General features: G+C 43.2%; 2 protein-coding genes and 1 long non-coding RNA gene across 11 annotated transcripts in view; 2 read left to right on the top strand and 1 right to left on the bottom strand.

Moving 5' to 3' along the window:
- UBP1 (upstream binding protein 1) overlaps positions 1 to 1,516 on the top strand; it is a 47,906-nt gene extending 46,390 nt beyond the window's left edge. For all 6 annotated transcript variants that reach the window (XR_004986893.2, XM_045579355.1, XM_036431766.2 and 3 more), the window contains one exon: positions 731 to 1,516. Coding sequence is in view for 4 of the 6 variants with exons in the window: in XM_045579355.1 (XP_045435311.1) it covers positions 731 to 768 (38 nt within the window). In the remaining 2 variants the exon portion in view is untranslated. The remainder of the gene's footprint in view (positions 1 to 730) is intronic.
- Positions 1 to 26,364, bottom strand: part of FBXL2 (F-box and leucine rich repeat protein 2) — a 54,101-nt gene that overhangs the window by 12,785 nt on the left and 14,952 nt on the right. The window contains exons 3-15 of one of the 4 annotated variants that reach the window (XR_006741149.1): positions 17,770 to 17,824; positions 17,091 to 17,165; positions 15,744 to 15,838; positions 15,093 to 15,161; positions 14,893 to 14,988; positions 14,574 to 14,700; positions 14,383 to 14,457; positions 12,555 to 12,685; positions 10,188 to 10,248; positions 9,516 to 9,560; positions 8,906 to 8,962; positions 5,507 to 5,719; positions 4,266 to 4,473 (exon numbers count right to left, since the gene is read on the bottom strand). Coding sequence is in view for 3 of the 4 variants with exons in the window: in XM_036431771.2 (XP_036287664.1) it covers positions 4,366 to 4,473; positions 5,507 to 5,719; positions 8,906 to 8,962; positions 9,516 to 9,560; positions 10,188 to 10,248; positions 12,555 to 12,685; positions 14,383 to 14,457; positions 14,574 to 14,700; positions 14,893 to 14,988; positions 15,093 to 15,161; positions 15,744 to 15,838; positions 17,091 to 17,165; positions 17,770 to 17,824 (1,207 nt within the window). In the remaining variant the exon portion in view is untranslated. Of the gene's footprint in view, positions 1 to 2,211; positions 4,474 to 5,506; positions 5,720 to 8,905; positions 8,963 to 9,515; positions 9,561 to 10,187; positions 10,249 to 12,554; positions 12,686 to 14,382; positions 14,458 to 14,573; positions 14,701 to 14,892; positions 15,008 to 15,092; positions 15,162 to 15,743; positions 15,839 to 17,090; positions 17,166 to 17,769; positions 17,825 to 26,364 lie in introns of those variants that run through there. The other 3 variants (XM_036431771.2, XM_036431770.2, XM_036431772.2) reach the window with 3 other exon arrangements.
- LOC123652066 lies at positions 4,809 to 5,974 on the top strand. Its single transcript, XR_006741150.1, has 2 exons — positions 4,809 to 5,241; positions 5,475 to 5,974. It is a non-coding gene; the product is annotated as an uncharacterized LOC123652066 (long non-coding RNA).

The raw sequence follows: 26,364 nt of genomic DNA, 5'->3' as shown, positions 1-26,364 counted from the left end.
TTCTCAATTTTTTGTTCTCAGAGCAATAGTTTTTACTCTACAAAACTCACATTATCTAAAGAAGGAAATGCACACTGAACTACTTGTGTGGTTGTGTTCTGAGCAAGTGGGGGACATTCCCAATGTCAGGCATCATAGGATATCCACTCCAACCTCAGGGCACTGTTCTTCCAAATTTGTGCTCATGAAAAAATTCATTTGTTCTTGATGGATGCCTGTACTGCGTCTCCTCTCCGCATTTCCTGAGAACACGAGGGCATTCGGCAAAAGTAGCAATGTGTTTTTAAATGCTGCGGAGTTCAAAAATCATTTCTAGAAAGGGTGAATATCAGCCCTCTGTTTATTTATTGTTTTGTAGAGAGCCGACTGTCCTGCCTCCCGCTCTTGTCCCCCTGCGGACAGCGCTTTGCTGTGTGTCTTAATACCCCCTCCTCCAGCCCCTTACTGGCAGGTACAATAGTATCGGCGCAGGGTGCTGTTGGGAGTATTAGCCAGACACCAGAAAGCAAATGTGTGCACGAAGCTAACTTAGGGAAGAGGAGCCAGAGCAGGTTAACCAGTGGTTTTGGGTTTTTTTTTTTTTTTTGTAGAATTATTTAAAGATAACATGAACCAGGAAGAGGTTGTCACTTTTTGCGAGTTTCAATTGAATAGTCCTGATTTTCCTAAATCTGGCTTTAAAAAAAAAAAAAAGCTGTAATTTTGTAATTTCTTTTTCCTTTTTCCGCAGTTGAAAATAGTGGAGGTATCCACATAATTTTGAAGTGATTTCTTAAATAGTCTGAACTATATTCGTTACCAAATAAAGTCACGCTTAAAAGTGTGTGAAGACTGAATCCAAGAAGTCTTGGGATTGGATTTTACTATATGAATGTTTCATATTGAAAACACAAGATGACCTTTCTAACGAGCTGTACGAGAGGCGAATCTCCTCACTGTCACTGCCATAGCCAAGCATCCTCATGAGAGTGAGCACACCGGACAGCACGCCCGCTCTGGGCCACGGCGCAGGCTGCCTGCCTGCCTCTGGCAGAGGCCAGGAGATAAGAGTTCCTCGAAGCAGCCTTGGCTGTCTTCTTACACTGTATGCGGTTTGGAAATGAATGTAAAAACCTACTGTGGGCATTTACCTTTCTGTGCCAGTTTTGGCCTGAACCTCCTGCTGACCTGGGGACAGTGCCGCTGTGGCGCCAGCAGGGAGCCTGTCTGCGGAGATGCGGTGTGCTGATACAGTGACTGGTGGTCAGGTAAGAGGCTTGGCCCTTCTCGGAAGAAGCGTGTCTAAGGGTGTGCGTCTCACGTGATCATGCCAGGTTGGGAAGAGCCACGCAGGAAGACTGGCTGGAAGCGAGCTGCATTATCAAGAGTACCTTGGTGAGAGGATCAGTGTAAATCCTAATAGGTACAAAGACTTTGTGTTTTTGCTTTGTCACAGATTTAATGAAAAACTTTTGCTTCTGCTCCCATTTTTAGCATTTTATTTCTGGTTTTCATTTTTAAAGCCCCATTGCCTTTTTTAAATTATGTGGTTTTCTTTCTTTTTCCTTCCTCCCTCTGTCTTCGACTGCCCTCCCCAACTCACCCCCACACCATCCTCCCTCTTAAACATTTTTAAAGCCTGACCCCAGACATCGGAAATAGGTAAGCAGGAGAAAAAGTATAGGTTCCGACATGGTGTCAAGGAGTCTTTATGAAGTTGAAATTATTCTTGGAACACTAGACATCATAAGTCACACTAAATTGTATCATGTAACTCCTTACACTTCTCAAATATTGAGCTTTGGTACAATCATGAGTAAACGTTCTGCTGATTATTTAGAGGCTTTTTATACACCACATTATTGTTTCTTTTTCTATAAAAAAGTCTCTTTTCACAAAACCAACTTGTCAGCCAGTGTATTTAACAAAGAGAACCCTCTGTTTTTGCAATTTTTCCTACTTTTTCTCTTCCCTTTGTCTAAAGCCTTTCCCAAAATTCCTCAGCAAGAACTGGTAAGGCCTGTGGTGTAGCACACCCAGCTTGTTTTTAAACTCCAATTCTATTTTAATTATAGCATCTCTGTCCATTTACCCAGGTGTCTTGGTTTTGAATGTATTATTTGATCCTTTGTTTGGGCAGAAATAGGAATGAGTCATTTTGAATTTAATATCTTTCCTAGAAGATGAACTACTTCAGTGATTTAAAGCTTGACTGTTCTATTCATTGGGGAGGGGGGGTGTCTAATACAAAGAAGCACTGTGTCTGTTTCCATCTTTGGTTTTAAAATAGCTATCTCTTATAGGCCACAAAGCAGGAGAGCCTTCCTTTCTGTCGTGTTCCCTTTGCTTTTGTATGAGCACGTTTTCTGTACCAATCACTTGGGAAAGAAGAGAGTTTCTGTTGTTTTAGTTTTGCTTGTTGATTTAGCATTCCTTTTTTGAGTCTCAAGACTTATGGAACAATAAATGTTATTCAATGCTGTGTGCTTTTCTGAGTTCCTCGTAGGGTTTAGAAGTGGAGTAAAAAAAACTCATCAAACTTGAAATCACACACCAACTGGTGTTGAGCATTAGTCTGTCCCAGTGAAATAAGTTAAATTATGGCACCAGCAGATTTGCTACTTTGTTTTTTTAATAGTAGGATGTATACATTTCAGTATAATAAATGTTTTCCGATTGTTTTGCAAGTGTGTGTGTCATTTTGAAATCCCAGCTCCTGCCGCAGGACAGAGGCTCCACATGTGTGTTCTGAGGACACACCAGTCCAAATGTTGTAAAGGTTGAGACCCAGGTGGTTTTCTCAAAGCTGCTGCAACGGAGAGGTAATGTTATTCCAGTAACTTTTTTATTAGAGGTTCTTCTGTTATAAATGGGTCATTGAAAAGTAGTTGTGATAGATTGTGTCCTGGCTCAAGGGAGATAATGTATAGAAGGCCCATTTCCATAAAATAGAAACTAATTCATAATCACTGAAGCAGGTCTGTGGTATATGTTTTGTTTTATTTAAATAGCATCAGTCATTTCTCCCCCACACGGTGTTGCAAATGTATATTTAAATAACTACTGTGGCATACACACAATTTTTAGACCTGTGAATACCAGAGTATATCATAAAGCAATAAAATCAAGACTTGAATGCTTATTCTGATAATCCCATTAAATTGACTTAAGGAGTTCTAGGTAAGCCCTCTCTTCCTAGAAGCAGCTGAGGTATTGTGTCCTGAATACCTCTAAAACTGCCCACCTAGAAGTACTGCTAGTCCTAGGAAAAGAACACCTCGTTTACTGTTTCACTTCTCACAAGCTCTGGATTCCAGGCTAGGAAGGGTGGTGATGGGTTCCTAGTTTTAATTAAGAAAGATCACAAATGTGGACAGCACAGGCAGAAACTAGATCATCTTATCAGATGCTTAGGTAACATTAGGAAGATTTGAATTTGGAAAGTTTTTTTTGCTCAGATTTCCCTGCCATAGACTATCTATAGCAATAAAACCCTCTGGTTTAAGTGTTGCAAATGGTTTTATTCATTTTTATATTTTGAATCTAAAAGGTGCCAACACTTGACTGATCTGAGTTTTAAATGTATAAAACTTTTGACTAGTTCTGGTGTAACTTGATTTCTAAGATTTTAAAATAAACTTGGAAAAAATTACACCCATTCTACATGCATCCATTCATTTTTTATTATAACTGAAGCCTTATTCAATTCTATTGCTTTTCTCCTATAATAAAACTGTGCTGTAGCTTACACCAGAGCTTCTAATTTCCAAACAGGCAACATGAACTCTGAGTTTACTGTTTAGTTTTGGTCCCCAAGTTGACAAATAGGTGAAGACCCAGCTTCACCCAGTGTAGAGTCCTCATTTCTTTGGTGTCTCATAGAAACTTCTTAACATGCCTTCCACATACAAAACTATTAGGTATTACGAATTTGCAGTACAGTCACTTTGATAAAGGTACATCAAAGTGGGAAAGCCCTGCTAGACAAAATGGAATTGTTGTGAATTAAAAGTAGGCCACTATCTTAATTATCAGAAATCAACAGCTTCGTTTTTGTGCTAACACTGATGGTCTGAGGAATGCTGACAAAGCTGAGAACAGAACGCTTGCCACTAGGAAGGTAAACCCACCTTGTTAAGAAACCCGGTTTCTTGCACGGTCCTGGCTGCACTGAATCCACTCTTGCTGTGTGTTTACTGACAAGGCTTGATTTGATTGTATCGCAGCAAACTACAAAGTCAAAACTTATCGCCAAAGTTACTGCAATCCCTACAGAAGTCTTTTACCTGTAAATACCTTTCCCAATGGAGAAGCAACAGATTTCGGTGACCATGGAGAAGGGAGGGGAGACTCAGGTCTTCTCTGGAGTTGGGCCCCGCAGCTCTGTCAGAGAATGACACAACACCTGCACAGCCGATGGCCACTGCCTCCCACTGCTGTCGGTGGGGTGACAGGTGCAAAGTAGGCATGGACTTTGACGTGAGGGAGCTGAGCCTGGAAACAGAAGAAAAAGGTGGAATAATCTTGTCACTGCTATTTTTGGAATTATAAACAGTCCTAGAAAAGCCCGTAGTTCTCCACGGGGAATTGGCTTTCCTTTACTATCAGGCAAATAGTGCAAAAATAATTTCGGGCCGAAACCGGTTTGGCTCAGTGGATAGAGTGTTGGTCTGCGGACTGAAAGGTCCCAGGTTCAATTCCGGTCAGGGGCATGTACCTTGGTTGCAGGCACATCCCCGGTAGGGGGTGTGCAGGAGGCAGCTGGTTGATGTTTCTCTCTCTCTTACTCTCTGTAAAAAAAAATCAATAAAATAAAAAATAATTTCGGGGTAGGCTAGAGCTACTCCTGTTTACATAATCCATCCCCTAAGCACCTTCAAAGACAAAGGAAAACCAAGAATATTTCTGCCCCTGGGTAGTCACTGGCCCCCAGTGGAGTTCCCGCCAGCTGTAGCATCCTGGGGCAGCTTTGGTCTGTAAATGCAAAGTTAAAAACGTAGCATGTTCAAGAAAACAATGTAGATTACTATTGTAGAAAAAGCAAGCCACATTCTATTAAGTGCTCTCTCCTGGAAATTAGCCAAGACCACATCTACCTCCTACTGGTAATGACCTCAGACACCTTTCTTGTAAGTGCTGATCACCAGACTACGTGGAACCCAGGCTGGTTAAGGAATTTCTAAAGTCTCAGGAGACATTTAGACTTGGGAGTGTTAGAACATGCATGTGGATTCTTGTTTGTTTGTTGCTTGCTTAGAAACTGTGCCAGGTGCCACAACCGGTCTGGCTCAGTGGATAGAGCATCGGTCTGCGGACTGAAAGGTCCCAGGTTCAATTCTGGTCAAGGGCATGTACATTGGTTGCAGGCACATCCCCAGTAGGGGGTGTGCAAGAGGCAGCTGGTCTATGTTTCTCTCTCATCGATGTTTCTAGCTCTCTCTCTCCCTTCCTTCTCTGTACAAAATCAATAAAATATATTTTAAAAAAAAAAAAAGGTGCCATGTGTACGGCTCCCATCCACACCTACCCGCATCCGCTTGATGCCTGCGCGGGTCACCTGCTGGCAGTCGTACAGCTCCAGGCGCTCTAGGCCCTGGCAGTGCTCCAGGTGCTCCAGGGCCATGTCGGTGATGAGGAGGCAGTTGTCCAATTCCAGTACTTGCAGCCTCTCCTGGCCACAGGAGCTATTGCTCAGGTGCAGGATTCCATCATCTGTGATGAGCTCACAATGGGACAGGCTCTGCAGCAGGGAGAGGACAACGTTTTTGCAGCACCCTCATTCCAATGCTATGGCCTGGGAAAAGCAGGGAGCAGACGCGTATCTACAGGGTCAATACAAAGCCTGGGCCTTTTGGCCCTGGGACTACTGCAGCTGGGGAGTGGTTTCTCTCACTTCCTGAATATAAAAGCAAGTCAGAATTGCCGGGGATGGTCTGGTTCAATCCTAAGCTCACCTCCACGTACAATCTACAGCTACACTTGAACAACTTCCTCTGAAAAATAGCCTAAAAACTGGCTTAGTGCCCCCTACACATTGGACCATGAGGGAAGGCCTGTGACAAGTAGGAGGGGCTGGGACACAATCTCACCATAAAAGCCACTTGCAGTGCAAGAGTCAGGGTGCACCCAAACCTGGAGCTTCTCCCTGGGGAGGGAAGGGTTAAAAACCCACATTGCCCCTGCCCCCTGACTTTTAAGACACCTGAGTGACAGGCCCCCAAAAGAACTAGCTTTGAAAACCAACAGGCTCAAAGCCACAAGATTGCAGCAGATCATAAATGATCCCCTGCACCAGGGCTCAGCGTGGGAACGGCCAGTAGAGGGACCTTGGGCAAAGGGGGAGGAGCACCAGCCTGAGGGTTAGGCATCTGATTAACACGCATGTGGGGGAAAGCTAGGGCGGCCGAGCTTTGGAGGTGGAGACTAGTGGGTGCCATCTTTGCATTCCTGCCTTTCTCTACCTGGAAGATGCCATTTAAAACAGAGCTGCTTTTCCTTTCCTGGTGGGCACCATTGTCTACATGTCTGTGGCCCCGTTATTGTGGCTGCCGCCAGGGGACACCTACATCCCTTGGCTTTGGTGGCCCAGGACTGTAAGCAACAGAGAAAGAGTTCTTAAACAGCTGCCCCCTCGAGGGCACAAAGAACCAACAGGAGCTGTCTTTCAGTGAAAGGCCGATCAGCTGCAGCCTGGTGGGATACACAATACAACTAACAAACCATTCAGTAAAGTTGCAGGACACAAAAACAATATACAAAAATATGTTACATTTCTATACACTAATAATCAGAAAGAAATTAAGAAAATCCCACTTAGCTCTAACCGGTTTGGCTCAATGGATAGAGCGTTGGCCTGAAAGGTCCCAGGTTCGATTCTAGTCAAGGTAAGTACTTTGGTTGTGAGCATAGCCCTAGTAGGGGGTGTGCAGGAGGCAGCTGATTGGTGTTTCTTAATGTTTTTAACTCTCTATCCCTCTCCCTTCTTCTCTGGAAAAACACAAAAAACACATAAATTTAACCAGAATGTAAAAGGCCTATATACTGAAAGCTATTAGGCATAGATGAAAGAAATTGAGGACACAAATTCCATGCTAGAAAATTAACCCTTTGCACTCCGCTGTCTCCTCTCAGGGGGCATCGGAATTCTAGCATATCATTCAGATGTCCCCTCTCAGGGGAGACTGCAGTTTATTAGTGATTACGGGAATTGAGTTTGTAGCTGGTAGCCAATGTCCAAGATGGTTCGGAGTGCAAAGGGTTAATATTGAAATGGTCATACTACCCAAAGCAATCTACAGATTCAATGCAATCCTATGACATTTTTCACAAACAGAACATCAATCCTAAAATGCATAGAACCACAAAAGACCCTAATAAGTCAAAGCAATCTTAAGAAGCACAAAGCTGGAGGCATGCTCCAAATCATACTACATTACAAAGTTATAGTAACCAAGTTGGTCCGAAGGTTGTGGGTTATTGTTAAGCTGATTAACAAAGTTATAGTAACCAGAACAGTCCAGTATTGGCATAAAAACACACACCTGATAGAATGATTTGTAAAAACAAGAAATCAGTGTTGATGAGAATGGAAAAAGGGAACCCTTTTACATTGGTGGGAATGTAAATTGGTGCAATTACTAGTGAAAACTAGAAGGTTTGTTAAAATTTTTTTAAATACAATTATTAGAGATGATCCAGCAATTTCACTTTTGCGGTTTTCAAAGAAAATGAAAACAATTCAAAAAGATATATATATGCATTGATGACAACAGGCAAGAAGTGGAAACAACGTAAGTGACTATCAGATACGTGAAGAAAATGTGAGATAGATGCACATACAGTGGCATATTCAGCCATTAAAAAAAAAAAAATCTTGCCATTTGTGACAATATGGATGGACCCTGAGAGCATTGTGCTAAGTGAAATGTCAGAGATGAATACCTTATGATCTCATTTATATGAAATCTGAATCAACTGGGGAGAAGAGATATCAGACTACAAAATCATCTGTAATATGTAGGTGAAACAGCTTAGAGAATGGTACAAGTAGATTCATGACTAATGTCTGAAATTTGACCCCAAATTCCTTTTTTTTTTTAGTGTTTTTTGTTTGTTTGTTTTAGGTTTTTTTTCCTACTCCAAACTCAAAAAAGTCCCAGAGTGAATGTGAAAATAAGGAAACTGGTGGGGAGAGTAATTTGAGGCCAAATGGAGCTTTGATGGTGTTAAAATTCTAGCCTTTGAGAGAAGAGCCAGCTTCAGGGACAACAAAGAACACTGGCATAAGGAAATCTGTTGTGTATCTCAGGACTGGGAAGACCCTGGCAGTTGTGTAACTCTGGGCAGGTTCCTTAACGGCTCTGAGCTTCCTTTTCTCTCAGATAAAATCGTGCCCACAGTGCCTGAGTCTCTCCGGGCTGTGGGTGGGATTGAATGAGTGTAGGTAGCACAGTGTCCAGGGCTTTGCTCCAGGAGCAGGATTCCATCCCACTCCCCACTCCAAACAGCTGGGTGTGAGGTGCATGGGGTGCACTGCTACTTGCCACTGCTCATTTAGACCGCTTGAATATATTCTAGTTCCTTTTCCGTATACATGCATATATGGAGAAGGGATTTTCTATGTGCAGATATGAAGTGCAAATATAACTCAAGGATGGCCTTGCATCTTTCCCCTGAGGTTATATCACGTTAACATACTATTATAATTCTCACTCTACCTGACTGAACTGGAACGTAAGTGATAAGGGCATGAGCCCCTAAATTAGGTTCCTATTCTAAAGAGAAACAGTAACATTTAGATACCTTGTCTCCCACATTAGCCCAACCTATAGACCTTTGGAACCAAGAATGATGGAATCTTCCGGGAAGGAAACCCCGATCCCCACTGGGTGAGGTAGACAGTGTCGCACTGTTCACTCGGACTCACCAGGGCTTGCAGGTTAGGACAGTGGATGGAGAGCTGGATGAGCGTGCTGTCGGTTATCTGGAGAGAGACACGCTGGGTTAGTGTGGCTGCTACACCAGAACTTAACACCTGACTCTGGCTTCTGAACATGAGCATCAAGGAGCAAAAGAGAATAAAAGACTCATCTCACTCAGGCAGGGGCCCCTCATTCACCAGCAACCTCGTCTGCCCACTGCTGGAGACAAAGCTTTCTTCAGTCCCTTGGAACCCAAGGGGGCCATGGGTAGGATTTGGACAAAAGGGGAGTGGACAAGGAGGGTCCCCCAGTATTGCATGTCGTCACTTCATCCTAGACATGTAAGCTTATTTTTCTCTCTCGTTCTGTGAAAATAAGATTTTTTTTTTTGATTTTTTTTTAAATGGAGCCACCTTGAACCTCTGGGCTGTGGCTGGCTGATGACTGAGGGCAGTCCAAAGTTTACACATTCCACTGCCAGGGCCTTCATGAGTTCCCCAGCCCTGACCCTATGCAAGGAGGGCGTGAACAACAGCCCAGCAGCGTGCCTGGCTACTCCTGGCTGTCGGTCAGGGGCTGAGGGGCAGCCCGGCAGGGCATAGGGGGTCCACTCACCAGGACACATTCTTCCAGATCCATCTTCTCGAGATCATGGCAATTCTGAAAGAGTCCACAGACATCCCTCACCACGCAGTTGGTGTGAGGGCAGTCCTAGGGGCTTGCCCTGTTCCCACAGTGCCCCATAAGCAGGCGCCCTTTGAATCTCATCCATTTGGGAATGGGAGTAGGGCTGCCCCGGCTGCATCTCCTCGCATCCTGGGAAGGTAGCTGCCCAGTCCTCACAGGTGCCAGCGCAGAACAGGGCCTTTGAGGGCCTCAGTGGGGCGCTGAGCCACAGTTTGGGCAGCTGAGGGCAGTGCAGGAGGAATGTGCCAGCAGCCCCAGGAGAGGGTTACTGGCAGAGGCCAGGGGCCCACAGGAGTCTGCAGTTGCAAAGGCAGAGCTCAGCCCAGTGGGGAAGCACCGAGAGGCTGGTGGGTGGTCGGGGTCTGTGTAAGGAAGGCCATTTCCTCCCAGGGCGGCGGCTTCTCTATTGTGGTCCCACCCGACCCACTACACATCCCTCTAGGACCGCCCTAGCTTTCTGACCAGCTGGGAAAAAGGCACAACGCACCCTGAGGACTCTACTTGGTGCCTGTTACTTTTCCCACCCTCCAAGCCACTCCCAGTCACTCTGAATGAGGGGGTGAATCAGAGTGAGGATTGGTTTTTACAGCCTCCGCTTACCCGAGCTAAGAGTGTAAAGCCTGCATCGGTCAAATGGGAACACCGGGCAGCCTCCAAAATCCTGGGAAAGGAGAAAAAACAGCGACTGGTCAGCAACAGAAACGCATCCTCTGAGGCTCCTAGACACTCTTGCTTCAGAAACAGCCTAAGCTGTAAACGCAGACACTGTGCCCACTGGAAGGCCGAGAACAAAGCTTAGGGAGGAATGGGACCTGCCCTGAATCCCAAAGTCCCATCTGAAATGCAGATGATAAACCCAGGAATCTTCCCCAGTACAGTACATTGCTGCTGCTGCTGTTTTTAAACATTTCCCCCATATTGTTGTCTTTAAACATAATTAAAATGAACTTTTACTCAAAAAAAATCATGATAAAGCCAAAACCGGTTTGGCTCAGTGGATAGAGTATTGGCCTGCGGACTGAAAGGTCCCGGGTTCGATTCCGGTCAAGGGCATGTATCTTGGTTGCAGGCACATCCCCGATGGGGGTGTGCAGGAGGCAGCTGATCGATGACTCTCTCATCGATGTTTCTAACTCTCCCTCTCTCTTCCTCTCTGTAAAAAAAAATCAATAAAATATATTTTTTAAAAATCATGATAAATATTGCATTTACTGAAATTCTCAAGTTACCATATAGGAAAACTTAAAAATGTATAGCCAGTGAGGGACAGAGTCAGTTCTCAATACCCATGCTTAATAGGAGGAATGCATAGATAACATTTTTTAAGTTAAACGCTTTATAGCAATGATTTGAAACTGACAAGTTTTAATCCTATAGATTCCTTTTATGCAGAAATATCAAAAGTATCTAGAATCTTTCCTAATCAACAGTAAATAGGCAAAAGACAAAAATAGAAACCTTTATATGAGATGTAACTGATACAAGCATGAGAAACCAGTTTCACTGGCAAATAAAAAATAATAAAACAAGCCCAACCAGTGTGGCTCTGCGGCTGAGCATCAACCTGTGAGCCACGAGGTCACTGTTTGGTTCCTGGTCCGGGCACATGCCCAGGTTAGAGCCCAATCCCCAGGGTGGGGCAGACAGGAGGCAGCTGATCAACGATTCTCATCATTGTTCCTCTCTCTCCCTCTCCTTTCCTCTCTGAAATCAATAAAAAATACATTTAAGATAATAAACAACTTTTTTCCGCCTATTATAGTAGTCGGCAAACTCATTAATCAACAGAGCCAAATATCAACAGTACGACGATTGAAATTTCCTTTGAGAGCCACATTTTTTAAACTTAAAACTATATAGGTAGGTACATTGTTATTAACTTAATTAGGGTCCTCCTAAGCTGGCCTTTGCTAAAAACTCAAGGGGCCAAACAGCCACATGTGGCTCTTGAGCCACAGTTTGCCGACCACTGGTCTATTGGATAGGAAGGGGCTAAGACTGCTCGTTTTGAAATCAGACTCCACAAGTTCAAATTCTAGTTTTACTTTCTTTTTTTCTTTTTCTTTTTAATATATTTTATTGATTTTGTACAGAAAGGAAGGGAGAGAGATACAGAGTTAGAATCACTGATGAGAGAGAGTCATCGATCAGCTGCCTCTTGCACACCCCCTATTGGGGATATGCCCGCAACCCAGGTACATGCCCCTGACCGGAATCGAACCTGGGACCTTTCAGTCCCCAAGCCGACGCTCTATCCATTGAGCCAAACCGGTTTTGGCTCTAGTTTTACTTTCTTACTCATCATGTGATCCAGGACAAATTATGTGGTTCGGAGTCAGTTTCTCCTCGGGAACACATGTGACAATAGTAGTACCTACCTCCTAGAGATGTGATGAGGATTAAATGAGATAATGCCTAAGGCAGAACATTAATGAGATAATGCCTAATGTAGAGTTCAACAGGTGTTAACTATGACTGGTATTTTGTTGTCATTATTAAAGACTTCATATTCACTGTATTATGTGGCCAATCAAAAAATAAGTCTTTTTTTGTTAAAACAAAATTTTCCTTCTGGCTAGGAGATGATAAATAGGGCGATTGGGATTCCCTTGCGACCCCCACCCGCTTCTGTCCATTCAGCAGCTGTATTAGAGGAGAAACTGGTGACACTTGGGGGAGAGGCTGTCATCCTGCTCACGATCAGATGGCTCTGATAACAACGGGATGAGGCAAATCAGGTGGTCCATCAAGACAGTAAGGTTCCTATTCCCTGGTGGTGGACAGCTTAGCATGACCCCTACATTCCAAAATGAACTGGGTGCCACAATGACCCATCCAACAACAGCATAACCACTGCCCCCTCCGCCAGCATTTGTTCTGCCAGCTGGCAAGCCTTTCCCTTCTGACGGAAGCCCTCCTGGTCGGCCCACCAGCCTGAGCTGCCAGGCAGAAGGCATGCACACTCACTGAAGTCGCGGGCAGTTCAGCGCCAGGGCTGATAGAGAGGCGTCCGTGAGGTTGCCGCAGCCAGACAGGCAGAGGGCCTGCAGCCGGGGGCAGCCCTTGCAGATCTGCACCACGCCTTCGTCCGTAATGCGCTGGGAACCAAAACAGGAAGCAGGTCAGAAGGCACAGGGAACTGAAACGGGGGATCTACTGATGGCCCACTGGTCTAGGTTGCCAGTTACCAGCACTGCAGCCTAGTAATTTAAACAAAATAAAGTGATGTACTCGGCAGGCGGGTATTTGTTATTTCTGCACAGCTTTAAACATATTCTAGCATTACTAATGCGAGCAATATTTTAAAATTCCACTTACCTTCCCAGATTCATTGGATTTTCAAAAAAAAACACCATATCAACATATTAAAAATCATATTAAATAAAAAGCTCATGAGACTTAGCTTACTTAAGTGATATTAATTTCTGGTTGAGTTTCTATAGATTAATGCTTTAGTTGTCTACCATATAAATGCTATGTGTCTATAATGGGAAAATTAAATAAATCACTAAATTATTGATAAGTCAACATTCAAAATATTTATTGAAATATACTAATTTAGGTGAAGATAAAAATGCATTTGTTATACTAGAGGCCCGGTGCACGAAAATCATGCAGGGAGAAGGGGAGGGACGGTTCCTCAGCCTGGCCTGCGCCCTCTCACAGTCCGGGACCCCTTGCTCCTTACTGCCCACCTGCTCACTGCTCCTTAGTGCTGCCACTGCGCTTGCCAGCCATGAGCACGGCTTCTGGCTGAGCAGCACTCCTCCTGTGGGAGCACACTGACCACCAGGGGGCAGCTCCAGCATTGAGCATCTGCCCCCTGGTGGTAAGTGCGTGTCATTCAGCCGTTTGGTCAATTTGCATATTAGGGTTTTATTACATAAGATTTCAAGTCAAGGCCAGTGCTAGCCTACATGCAAGGTTTGACTTTGAACAGCTGCAGGCCCATTGGTCAATGTATGTCCAGAAGATATGATAGTTTCTCCTTTACCTCCCATAACCAGGGACTCTAGAGATTAACGATTCATGCGTTAAATCCCGAATGCAAGGGACTTCTCGCCTGAGAAACCAGGAGATTAGGAAGCATCCTCCTTAGTTACAGCATCTCCGATGGCAGGGAGAGGAGCCGCAGCTTCTCCCGGCTGGCGCGCTGCTGGAAGGACACCTGCCCTGGCACAGGCCCGTATTCCTAAAGCATTCTCATGTCTATTGTTCCTTTTTATTTACTGAGACAAGATGAGAAGTGTCATCATCCCCAGTTTATAAATTAAAAAAAGACACTAAGGGCGAAACCGGTTTGGCTCAGTGGTAGAACGTCGGCCTGCGGACTGAGAGGTCCCAGGTTCCATTCCGGTCAAGGGCATGTACCTTGGTTGCACATTCCCAGTAGGGGGTGTGCAAGAGGCAGCTGATTGATGTTTCTCTCTCATCGATGTTTCTAACTCTGTCCCTCTCTCCTCCTCTCTGTAAAAAATCAATAAAATATATTTTTTTTAAAAGACACTGAGGCCTTACCATGAATTGATGAGGCTAGTGACAGCCTTCCTAATATCTTCAATAACCCAAGACCCCGATATCATTTACAAGGGAAGTGTCAGAGGTTTTGTATGGGCCTTTCTGTTTACAGTGTTGTTTCATCTTGTGGCAAGTGGACAGATGACAGAAGGACACAGGATAAGAGGTCAGGTGTGGCGACCATCCTGCCTGCCTGGGAGCGTCGGGGACCCCGGAAGTTTCTGAGGGAGGACACGAGCGGGAGGGTGCACGCACAGCGGAAAGGCACGCTACTTACCGGGCAGGACTGGAGGTTGAGGCTCACGAGCTCATGGCAGTAATTCTGAATGTGTTTTAGAGCTTCATCTTCTAACTGGAACGGAGAAAACAAGAGGGATGGGACCAGGTGAGAGGACAGGGGGGCACCAAGGAAAGTGCTCACCCCTCGCTGTAGACGCTCGGAAGTAAGGCGGCTGCACCAGCCGGTACCTGCGTGCAGCCCCGCAGGAGCAGGGACTTGAGGCCTCGGCAGCCGCGCACCAGGGCCTCGATGCCGTCCTTCGTGATCTGATCGCACCACGAGAGGTTCAGGTACTCCAGGTTCCGGCAGCCCTCACTGAGGGAACAGAAACACAACCACGCATGTGCGGTCTAGCCTGTAGAGAACGCACTGCCAACACTGAGTTTAGTAAATCACAAGCAATGCTGGGGAGAGAGGACCCCGGGGACCATCAGAAAGGCGTCAGATACACCGAGGTGCTCATAGCTAAGGGGGCTTCTCTTGACCACAAACAACAGGTCCTCTTACCTGATCCCCTTTAAGGAGCTGTTGGTAATGGACACGCAGGAGGTCAGATCCAGATGTTTCAGCTTGGCACAGAATCTGCTGAGACTGTAACACGTGCTGAAAAAGAGCAGAGGCACTAAAGATATTCTCAACCATGTTTCTCTCCTCTCTGTCTCCCCAGAGCCAATTAGCCAAAAACCAAACTAATTACCCCTCCTTACCTGTCAGTGATTTTTGTGCACCCATTGAGGTTTAAGTGTTCGATGTTTCGGCAGTTCTGTGCAAAGGTCCTAAAAAGAGAACCCATTTCAAAACTCCTTGCAAGTTGCTAGGCAGCCACTAGAGGGCGTGTATAACCATTCACATTTAGAACAGCGCTCCTCAAACTTAAAATTTTTATATTATTGGACAGAGAACACTTAACATGAGATACATTCACTAAACAAAAATGTAAGCGTACAATATGTTATTGTTGACTAGTGCTCCTCAAACTTGAATGTGCACACAAAAGAGCTTGGGGTTCTTGTCCCTGCTGGCTCCAAAGTCCTGCTTCTCCCGCTGCACTACACCAGGGGGTGGGGCCTGCAGGCTGTATGACACCCACAAAATCACTGGGCCTGGCCCAGTGTGACCAAATGTGTGACCAAATATAGCAGGCTGATTTTTAAGCCGATAATTTTGGATGGCCCCGAATGATGTTATAAATATCCAAATGGCCCTTGGCAGAAAAAGGTTCCCCACTCCTGCTCTAAGCAAATCACCAGGAAAGAATTTAACAGAAGAAAAGCAGGCAATAGGCCTGGTGTATTTTCGCCGATGGAAGCGTCAGCTACGACCTGCTGCGGCCAGTGAGTCCCTGAGGTCCCACTCACTTCAGGGAGGAGTCGCCGACACCGATACAGCCTCGCAAGCTGAGCTGCCGCAGGAACCCACCGCAGCGCTTGGAGATGTTCTCCACCACGCGACCCTGGAACCAAGGGAGTTGGGGAGAAATTTTGTTTTTCATGTTGCTTATCTAACAGAACAATAACCTGAAATTTAGGAAGCTCAGTAACTGAATATTAATATTAAAGCTATTATAAAATAAAATTTCTCATTTGGTCAGGGTAACTACTCTTTTTTTTTTTTTTAATATATATTTTATTGATATTTCACGGAGAAGAGGAAGGGAGGGAGAGAGCTAGAAACGCCGATGAGAGAGAAACATCGACCAGCTGCCTCTTGCACACCCCCTACTGGGGATGTGCCCACAACCAATGTACATGCCCTTGACCGGAATCGAACGTGGGACCTCTCAGTCCGCAGACCGACGCTCTACCACTGAGCCAAACCGGCTTTGGCAGGGTTACTCTTAAATAGAGGTATACATATCTCCAAATAAATATACTAGAATCCTGGAATTATAAAAGGCTTTTAAGAGTATTTTATAGGCAATAAAACTAAGGCACTGAGAAATTACATGGCTCAAGCAGCTGAGCTGGTGTGACACTTCACTTAACCCTTGCATCGCTCCTGGCTCGTGCTGCTGCCCTTTCTCCAGTCTTTATTTATTTATTCATTTTTAATTTTTACTGATTTCAGAGAGAAAACGAGAGGGAGAGAGAGAAATATCAATGCTGAGAATCACTGATCTGCTGCCTCCTACATGTGCCCTATTGGGGATCAAGGCTTCAACCCAGGCATGTGCCCTGACCGGGAATCAAACTGTGACCTCCTGGTTCATAGGTGGATGTCCAACTACTGAGCCACACTGGCTGGGCCCTTTCTCCATTCTTAACGGTGAATTAGAATTCTCAGTGGCTCTTTCAAATCAACAAGTTTTTGTCAATAGTCCCCTCATATTAAATCACAGAAGCAGGTGCTAACGAGGCAGGTGTGAGGCTTTGAGAAGCTAAGAGATAAAACTCAGATCATAAATATGAAAAAAGTAATCTGTTACCAATACAGAGTAAAGTAAAATAGAAGTAGAATTTTAGTCTTAATGCATGGAAATATGTTCTAAGTTCCTCACTCAATTCTATCTTTTGCCACCTTAATATTAAATCTAAATGCAACACAATAAAAATGCAGAAAGAAGGAGTTCACTTATCTTCTTAAAAAGTCTTTGTCTTGGGGGGACAGTAGGGGGATAATAGGAGGATAAGTACACATATGTAATAGCTTAATCAATAAAGAAATTTTTTTTAAAAAGTCTTTTGTCTAAAGCACAGTTAACTTACCTCTACATCTGTTTGAAAGTTAAAAAGGTCTATTTTTTGCCAGTTGCTTCCATCCAGGGCTAAGACATTCCAAGCCTGGGAGGTGGGAGTAAAGGAGGAGGATTGGGGTGAAAGACACATTTATTGAGACCATTAAAGAAAGTCTTGATTCAACCTGTGTGTTTTCAAGCTTATATTCTTGATATACATTAAGCTTATTATCAAATATGGAATTACTAGAGGCCAGGTGCATGAAATTTGTGCACGGTGGGGGCTGGGGGTCCCCTCAGCCAAGCCTGCACCCTCTCCCATCTGGGACATCCCTCTCACAATCCGGGACTGCTGGCTCTCAACCGCTCGCCTGCCTGCCAGCCTGATCACCCCCTAACCACTCCCCTGCCAGCCTGATTGATGCCTAACTGCTTCCCTGACAGCCTTGATTGCCCCCAACTGCCCTCCCCTGCTGGCCTGGTCACCCCCAACTGCCCTCCCCTGCAGGCAATTTTGTGGTGGCCATCTTGTGTGAGGGCATGACAGTCAATTTGCATATTATCTCTTTATTATATAGGATGACAACAGTGCATTAAATTAAATACAAAAGATGACATTTTAATTTTTAACTATTTACTTGAACTGAAATTCATCCTCATTCTAATAAAGCTTGAGAGTTACTGATGAAAAATCTGGTTGATAACCCTACCTTGGAAATCTGTGCACATCGGCACAAAGTTACTATATCCAAGAAGGAAAATATTCTAGGAAGAAAGGGAAAAACACAAAGAATGAAACAGTGTTAACATTTCAGGATATATCTATAACTTGAAAGATATAAACTATCTGGGTAGATCATAGTTTTTCTTTCAAAATCCTTCAATTTGCAACACACAAGTATGCTATAATTTTACACACTACTGTGAAATATTAAATGTTTGCATGTTCCCAAACTGTTTCAGATGCCCTACACACAAATCCCCTTGAAACGGAACTCATTACACTTAATTTCCCTGGCTCTAGGCATGGACATGAGTCAGACCATAAATTTGTTCTATTCAAAGACCAATCTCCCAGGAGCTGAGCCTGGTAAGAGCTGAATCCTTCTAATTCTGTGCCCTGCCTCACAGCGCAAAACCCTCTTTTGGTGGAAGATGCCCTAACCAGGCTCACATGCCTGAGCCTCAAACAATGGGTCCAAGAAAAGTTCAATGATAAAACCTATTTGGGCAGAAAGGTTGAGCACAAGGTCTATAAGTGACCAGTTTCTTGTGAATAAAAGCTAAGAAGCCACAGAAGATGGGATAGATGGGGAAAGGAAAAACAGAGAGAAGCACACAAAATCTGAGCTGACACCAGTAAGCCCCTGGAGGAAGCAGGAGCCGAGCGGCAGGGCCTGGGTTGGGGCCTGCTATCCTGGCAGTGGAGGAGATGGGTTGCCGAGGACAGCATGGTGGCCAATGGCTGTGTGCGCCTCAGTCGTGGGCAGTGACAGTGAAAACAGCAGCTTCTCTAGAACACAGGGGCATGGGATGAGGTCAGGGACAGACATAGGATCTCAGGTCTTCTAGTTCTGGCAGGTATATATCAGAGTCTGTGTATGGAAGGGGGACATTGATATTTCTATGTCTCCCTCTCCCTTCCTCTCTCTGAAATAAAAACATATTTATAATAAGATTTTAAAGAAAAGAAAATGAGGCCATGATAAAGCATTACAAGATACCTAAAGAAATGATCCACCATAAGGGACGGTAAATGGATTAAACATCTAGTAGATGAAGCTGAACAGGTAATTAGAGAACTAGAAAATAGAGATGGGAAATTTATATATACTAGTAATTCAGCATAGAAAAATAAAGATATGGAAATACAGAAAGAATTAAGAGACCCAGAAGATGGAATTAGATGATTCAACATATGTATAAAGGAAATTATAGACAAGGAATGTAGAGAAAATGTAGGAGGGATAATATTTGAAGCAAAGTAGCTAAAATGTTTATAGAATAGATTAAAGGGAATTTCATGTGGACAATATTACCTAATACCAAACTGAATGTGGGCGTTACAAAAAAAATTGTAGCCCAGCTCGCATGGCTCAGGGGTTGAGCATCGACCTATGAACCAGGAGGTCATAGTTCGATCCCCAGTCAGGACACATGCCCAGGTTGTGGGCCTGACCCCCAGTGGGGGTGATGTGTAGGAGACGGCCGATCCATGATTCTCTTTCATCATCAATGTTTTTCTCTCTCTCTTTCGCCCTCCCTCTCCCTCTCCCTCCCCCTCTCCCTCTCTCTCTCCCTCTCTCTCTCTCTCTCTCTCTCTCTCTCTCTCTCTCTCATCAATAAAAATATGTATTGTTTAAAAATTGTATTTGCCTTGAGAAGTAGGTAGAACAAGAGGCAGCTGATCAGTGATTCTCTCTCATTCTTTCAACAAATTGCCACTGTTTTCAGTTCTCTGAGCTTCCTGAATCTATGGTTTGAGACAGCATGGTTTGGTGCCTATCACTAAATTTGAAAACTTCTCTGTTTTGCCTCAAATATTTCCTCTGGGATTGCCCTTCTGTGCATGTTACGTTTCTTACAGTTGTCCCACAGTTCATCTTTTGAGATACCATAAGATTTTATTCCTTAGTTCTATTAACATGAATTACATTGATTTAAAATGTTAAATCAGTGTTAGACTTGACCATGATATGTTAAATCTTTACATATCGCTGGATTTGATTTAGGATTTCTGTATCATGCTCACAAGAGACTGGTCTGTAGATTTCCTTTCTTGGAGTTTTTGGTACATTTCTGGATTGGAAGACTTAATATTGTAAAGATTTCAATTATCCCTAGTTCCTATAAATTCAGTGAAATCCCATTAAAATTTCATCAACTTTTCTTGTGGAAATTGATATGTTGATTCTAAAACATGAGTGGAAATTCAAAGAACCAAGAATAGCCAGGTAATCTTGATGAATAAGAACAAGGTTGAAGGACTTACATTACCAGACATAAAGACTTGTTATAAAGCTTCATAATTATAAAATGGTCTTATTAAGGTGGACAGACCAATGGAACTGAGTACAAAGTCCACAAGTACATCCACTCTATATGCCCCTGTACTTATGTGTTGATAACCAAGTTGCCATTGCAGTGCTTTAAAAAAAATTGATTGATTTGAGAGAGAGAGAGAGAGACATCAGTTTGCATTCGTTGGTTGATTCCCGACTGGAGGTTGAACTCTGGTGACACTCTAACCAGCTTGGCCAGGACCTGCCATGCTTTTCTAGTTAAGGGTAAAGTTACCACATTGAGGTAAGAAGTAATTTCAGGGGGGTGGGGGGAAGAGGAGCGGGGGAGAAGGGAGGGAATGCTTTCAAGGGCCAGACCTCAATCTCCCACTACTCTAACCTCTAACTCCTCTGTCTCTCTCTCTCTCTCTATTGCCAGTGTCCCAGGCTCTGTCAGTCGGGACGTTTATTTCATTTACTGACACATGACTCAGGAACTTGGCTTAGGCTGCAGTTTGCCCCTCTGGAGTCCTAGCATGCATATGAACGTGTGCAAACTCAACCACAGAGGATCGCGGGGGCGCTGGGGAGATGGCAAACAACCGCCTATAAATTCTTCAGAGAAATGATCAGTGGTGAGGTGAAGATCTGTGGGCTGAGGAAGAACAGGAATAAAGCACCAGCTGTGCCTATGGCAATGCACCCACAAGCGCACCACAGGCCGCCTCTCCCTTCTCACGGCAGCACTGGAGTCAGAGCCACTGAGAATCTGCTAATCACTCCCGTTATGAGTACACAGAGATTATTTCTTTCTTGAACTATGTAATTTACTTTTTGTTTTATCTTGCTATAATCATTGCTTTTCCTTGTTTTCATGCTAGCCCAATTACAAGGTCACAGAATCCAGAACTCAGGTGCTCCTTTTCTTTGATAACAATTAACAGTGTAATATAGCGTGTCTCAAAAAACATATAGACACACACTTTCAATAATTATTAAGGCAGTGTTTATTAAGATACATTTCATTTTCAAAACTGAGCATCAGCTGTTCAAGTGTGTATACATGTTTTGGGACACCCTGTACACAGAATGCTCTTCAGGACAGAATACCAACTCTCCTTCACTTCCATTACTGTAGCAAAAAACAACAGCAGCAACAAAACACTAGGCACATGAGCTATTTGGTTAGAATATGACTTATAGTGCTGAATAAGCTGTTCAACTAGAAGCTTTTGCTTATAAAGAAGGAAGAACATGAGAGTTAAAGTCAATAGGCCTTAAAGCCTCAGACTCACATAGACCCTTCACACTCCAAAGCTCACATTTTTAACAACTGTGGAATCTTGATCAACTCATGCAACCTTTGAGCTTCAAATTTTTCACCTATAAAATGAAGGTGATTAAAACTGTTCTACCTACTTCAAGAGATTTTGAATATCGAGTGATGTTTTCAAAATTGCTATAGTGTACTCAAGAAACATCCCCACCCCCAAAAAAAAATAGTAATAATCATCAGGAGCAAATGTTAGACTGAAGGGTGATACACACTGAAACAGTTTCTTAAAATAAATAAACAGAAATATCAACAGTGTCTCTCAACAGGAAGCAGAACCTTAACAGAATCTTAGGAAAATGTGGAGAACTTTATCACACCACATCACTGGTTCTGCTGTAGGTTAAGAATGGCAATAAGCCCCAGAATATGATTAACTTGGATCAGCTAGGACAGTGGTTGGCAAACCGCTGCTCAAAAGCCACAAGTGGCTTTTGGCCCCTTGAGTTTTTAGCAAAGGCCAGCTTAGGAGTGCCCTAATTAAGTTATTGTAATAACAATGTACCTACCTATATAGTTTAAGTTTAACACATTTGGCTCTCAAAGGAAATTTCAATCGTTGTACTGTTGATATTTTGCTCTGTTGACTAACGAGTTTGCCGACCACTGAGCTAGGATAACAGAGTGATGCCAGGCCCTCCCCACACTCTTCAAAGAACTGCCTGTTTAGAGTATCTATCCCCTAAGATAAAAAATATAGGCTCAGTTCTTCTGTGCAAATGACTGGTCTTGGAAGTGTGGATACAGAAAATAATTTTTTTCGTAAAGCCCACAAAGCCTGTGTTCATCCGCCAAGGTACATTAGTGAAAACAATTGTTCTTTAAGCAAATGTTAAATTTGTCTTGTATTGGTTTAGTGATGTTACATACAAAAGAAACCTTAAGTTCCATGAGCCTTCTTTTAAGCACATCTCCAAAGAACTCAACTATGAGAGAGATGTGTACCTAAACTTGACCTGCTGAGATGAGGAGAGTCTGAAACGAAACCACCACTTTTTCTCCCTACAGTCTAACCTCATCAAAACTACATGAAAGGCTCCGGTTTTCTGGAAGGAAATCAGATGGAACCTCATTGAACTCTCACATAACAGTGACGGTGAGCGAGCACGAAGAGAGCTTACCACCTCAGAAATGTTTTCACAGTAGGGCCACTGTGTACACTTGTTATCTGACTGCGAGAGCTGAAGTATGATATGTTAGAGATTAATCTTTTCTGTATGCATCTTTTCACTGTGTCACTTGCTAAAATGATCAAGCACTTTAATTTAAAATCTAATAAAGAAAAGATGAAAGAGAATGACTCCAGAAGAGCAAAACTAGCCTCACCATGCATGGACAGTCTCTCTTGGGTTTGGATCCTCTATATTTTTAAGGGAAGTCAAAGCTAATTAGTTCATTACTAAAACTGTAATCACTACATTTTCTGATAAAGAATAGACAATTTATGGCTTAGTTCCAATTATCCTATTACTAATTTATCAATCAAGGTTTCATCATAAATACTGAACACTAAATAGTAATTAAAACCCACCCTGAAAGGAAATCAGCCAGCTTCTGACTAAATTTATTTAAAAGGCATTTTAACAACAAAAGTACAAAGGAAAGAACGATGACTTCCTGCAAATGCAGGAGGCTGGAACAATGATGAGCCCACAATGCCAGTGATATTAAAGTAGCCACAATTGAGTTCCGAGAGGACGAAAGATTTAATTTTTTAAATAGAAGTGGGTTGATGGGAAGGTGAAATTTTCCAGTTAGACAACTGCAGCATGGAGCTGGAGAGGAGAGGAGAGGTGGGCAAAATCAACAATGGACAGAAAATTCAGATAGACTGTATTAAGATTGAATCAAATTACAACAAAGGATGAAGAAAGTAACTCTGAAGTTTAATAAAAGCCCTTTTTAAAGTGTGTGTGTGTGTGTGTGTGTGTGTGTGTAGTTGATTTCAGAGAGAAAGGGAGAAGGAGAGAGAGAAAGAGATAGAAACATCAATGATGAGAGAGAATCACTGAACGGCTGCTTCCTGCATGCCCCTACTGGGGATCAAGCCCGAAAACCAGGCATGTGCCCTCAACCAGAATAAAACCCAGGACCCTTCCATCCGCAGGCTGATACTCTATCCACTGAGCAAAACCAGCTAGAGCTTAATAAAAGTCCTTTGAGAAATGCACAGTGAACACAGTAAGAGGCCGGAGCACAGCACCTGGGAACAGTTCTGAATGAGAAATGGGAACAAAATATTCATGAAGATGAGGGACACCTGACCCTACGGGAGAGCCCAGGGGAATGCAGCACTAAGAGGACCAGCCTCAGGGACAAAGCCCAGTAATCAGAAGACATCAAGGGAGCCGGACCAGTTTGGCTCAGTGGATAGAGCGTCGGCCTGCGGACTGAAAGGTCCCGGGTTCGATTCCGGTCAAGGGCATGTACCTTGGTTGTGGGCACATCCCCAGTAGGAGGTGTGCAAGAGGCAGCTGATCGAATCATCGATGTTTCTAACTCTCTGTCCCCCTCTCAATTCCTCTCTGTGTAAAATCAATAAAATATATATTTTTTTTAAAAAAAGACATCAAGGGAAAAAATAAAATGCAGCAGATCTTCTTCGTATCTTTCAAGCGTTTCACAATGGTTTCAGTTGGAATATTCTGATGCATACAAAAGACTACGTGACACTCTGCAGTCCCGAATAATAAAACTGCCTGAGTCACCACTCCTACTTGAAAACGAGACCATTCCCCGCACCACTGCCCCTACTTTGTGTCCCTCCCTGGTTTCTTTCTCTGCCTCTCAACCAGTCAATGCTTGGGTGATCTATTCCTTGTGCTTAACTGTTTTTTCACAACATATACATTCCTAAGTAGTATGCCAAGTAGTTTTTTGCTTGATTTTTAATCTATAAAAACAATACATGCTGTAGACAGACTTTTGCAGCTTTTTTCCACTCAGCATTATAACTAAGATTTGTCCATGCCATTTTGTGAGATTGCAGTACATTTCTCTACACATTTATAATTCACATCACACATTATACATCACATTATACTTCTCATATTCCACATAGGTTAATGAATATGTGGTTGTTTCCATTATCTTTGGTATTACAGTGTGCCAATGAACATTTTTCTACATGTCACCAGGTGTACATCTATCGGAGCTTCCTTAGAGCAGACCCAGAAGCAGCAACGCTCAGTCACAGAATGTGCCAATGTTCAACTTCCCGGGATGACAACTGTTTCCTAGATACACACCTACACTTCATTTCCCCGCTTCCCCTGCAGGCACATGAGGCATGTAACTGGTGAGCTGGCTGGCAGGAAGCTGTGGTTGAAGACAACAGAGCTTCCTTCAGCCAGGTCCCCAATAATTGCAGAGAGCAACTGACAGCTTCATCCCACATACACACACCCCCAATCTATCAGGTGAGCAATAAGTGCACTTGTGTTGTGTTCAAGACATTAGATGTAGATTAGATATGTATGCCACATGAGCCTACTGTAACTATACTAATACAGAGATACCTTGAGTGGGGTGCTTCTAGAACAAAAGTCTAAAATATGTCATCTGCATAGTGGCCAACAGCACAGGAAACCTATTATCAGAGCTGGAAATATGAATACTTATCTAATCTTTGCTTTTTTTTAAAAAATATATACTTTTTATTTATTTTTAAAATAAATCTTTATTGTTCAGATTATTACAAATGTTCCTCTTTCCCCCCCCCCCCAATTGATCCCCTCCACCAGGTCCCCACCCCCCATTGTCCTCATCCATAGGTGCACAGTTTATGTTCAGGCTCTTCCCACACCCCCCATTCCCCTTTCCCCGAGAATCATCAATCCACTCCCCTTCCATACCTCTGATTCTATTATATTCACCAGTTAATATTGTTCATCAGGCTTTTTAATTCCCTTGGCTTTTAGTTACACATGTTGATAGATATGTATTTGTTGATCATAATTTTTATCTTTTATCTTCTTCCTCTTCCTAAAGAACCCCTTTCAGCAATTCATATAATCTTTGCTTTTAAGATTCCTTGTCTAACTTTTTTTTTAATATATATTTTATTGACTTTTTACAGAGAGGAAGGGAGAGGGATAGAGAGTTAGAAACATCAATGAGAGAGAAACATCAATCTGCTGCCTCCTACACAGCTCCCACTGGGAATGTGCCCACAACCAAGGTACATCGAACCTGGGACCCCTCAGTCCGCAGGCCTACGCTCTATCCACTGAGCCAAACCGGTTTTGGCACGTCCTTAACTTTTGACACCTTAATTATAATATGCCTTGATGTGAGTTTCTTTGGGTTTATATTATATGGAACTCTCTGGGCTTCCTGGATCTGGATTTCCTTTTCCTTCCCCAGGTTACGGGATATTTTACTCTGTTATGGAACATAAAATCAGGACAAACACCAGAAATTGTAAAATGCTTAAAGGACATATAAGCACACTAAGAGGGAAAGAAGTTGGCCTTGAACTTAGGAAAAGCTTTAGGTTCAACTAGGTGAAGAAAACATAAGCAAAAGAGAGATACTATCAACAGGTAGAAAGAATATGGGAGAGAGCAAGTTAGAAAATGGCACTTTCAGGGACTGGAAATAAATCAGTTGCCAGAATATGCAAGGAAGTTGGAAAAGAGTGAGAGATGAGTTAGAATAAGAGTTAAGAAGTGAATAGTTCTGGGAGAATAATTCAAGCCACAACAATTTAGAAAATCGTAATAATAATCATAGCTTTAATAAAAATATTAGCTTTAATCATTAAAACCCCAAATTGTCCTCTTATAAAGAGTATTAAATTGGGACACTATATAGAAAATTGGATGAAGAAAAAATATAAAAAATTCAGTAATATTAAAAACAAGAAAAAGGGGGGAGGGACTACAAATCAATAATAATCCAATAGGGAAAAATATAAACATGCATTTTATAGCAGAGGAAAATACATGTGAACATACAGACAGATGCTC

Source organism: Pipistrellus kuhlii, unplaced genomic scaffold, assembly GCF_014108245.1.
Source record: "Pipistrellus kuhlii isolate mPipKuh1 unplaced genomic scaffold, mPipKuh1.p scaffold_m20_p_11, whole genome shotgun sequence".
NCBI classification, from domain to species: Eukaryota; Metazoa; Chordata; class Mammalia; order Chiroptera; family Vespertilionidae; genus Pipistrellus; species Pipistrellus kuhlii.
Note: the sequence above shows the minus strand (reverse complement) of the source record. Positions and strands in the feature narration are given on the sequence as shown.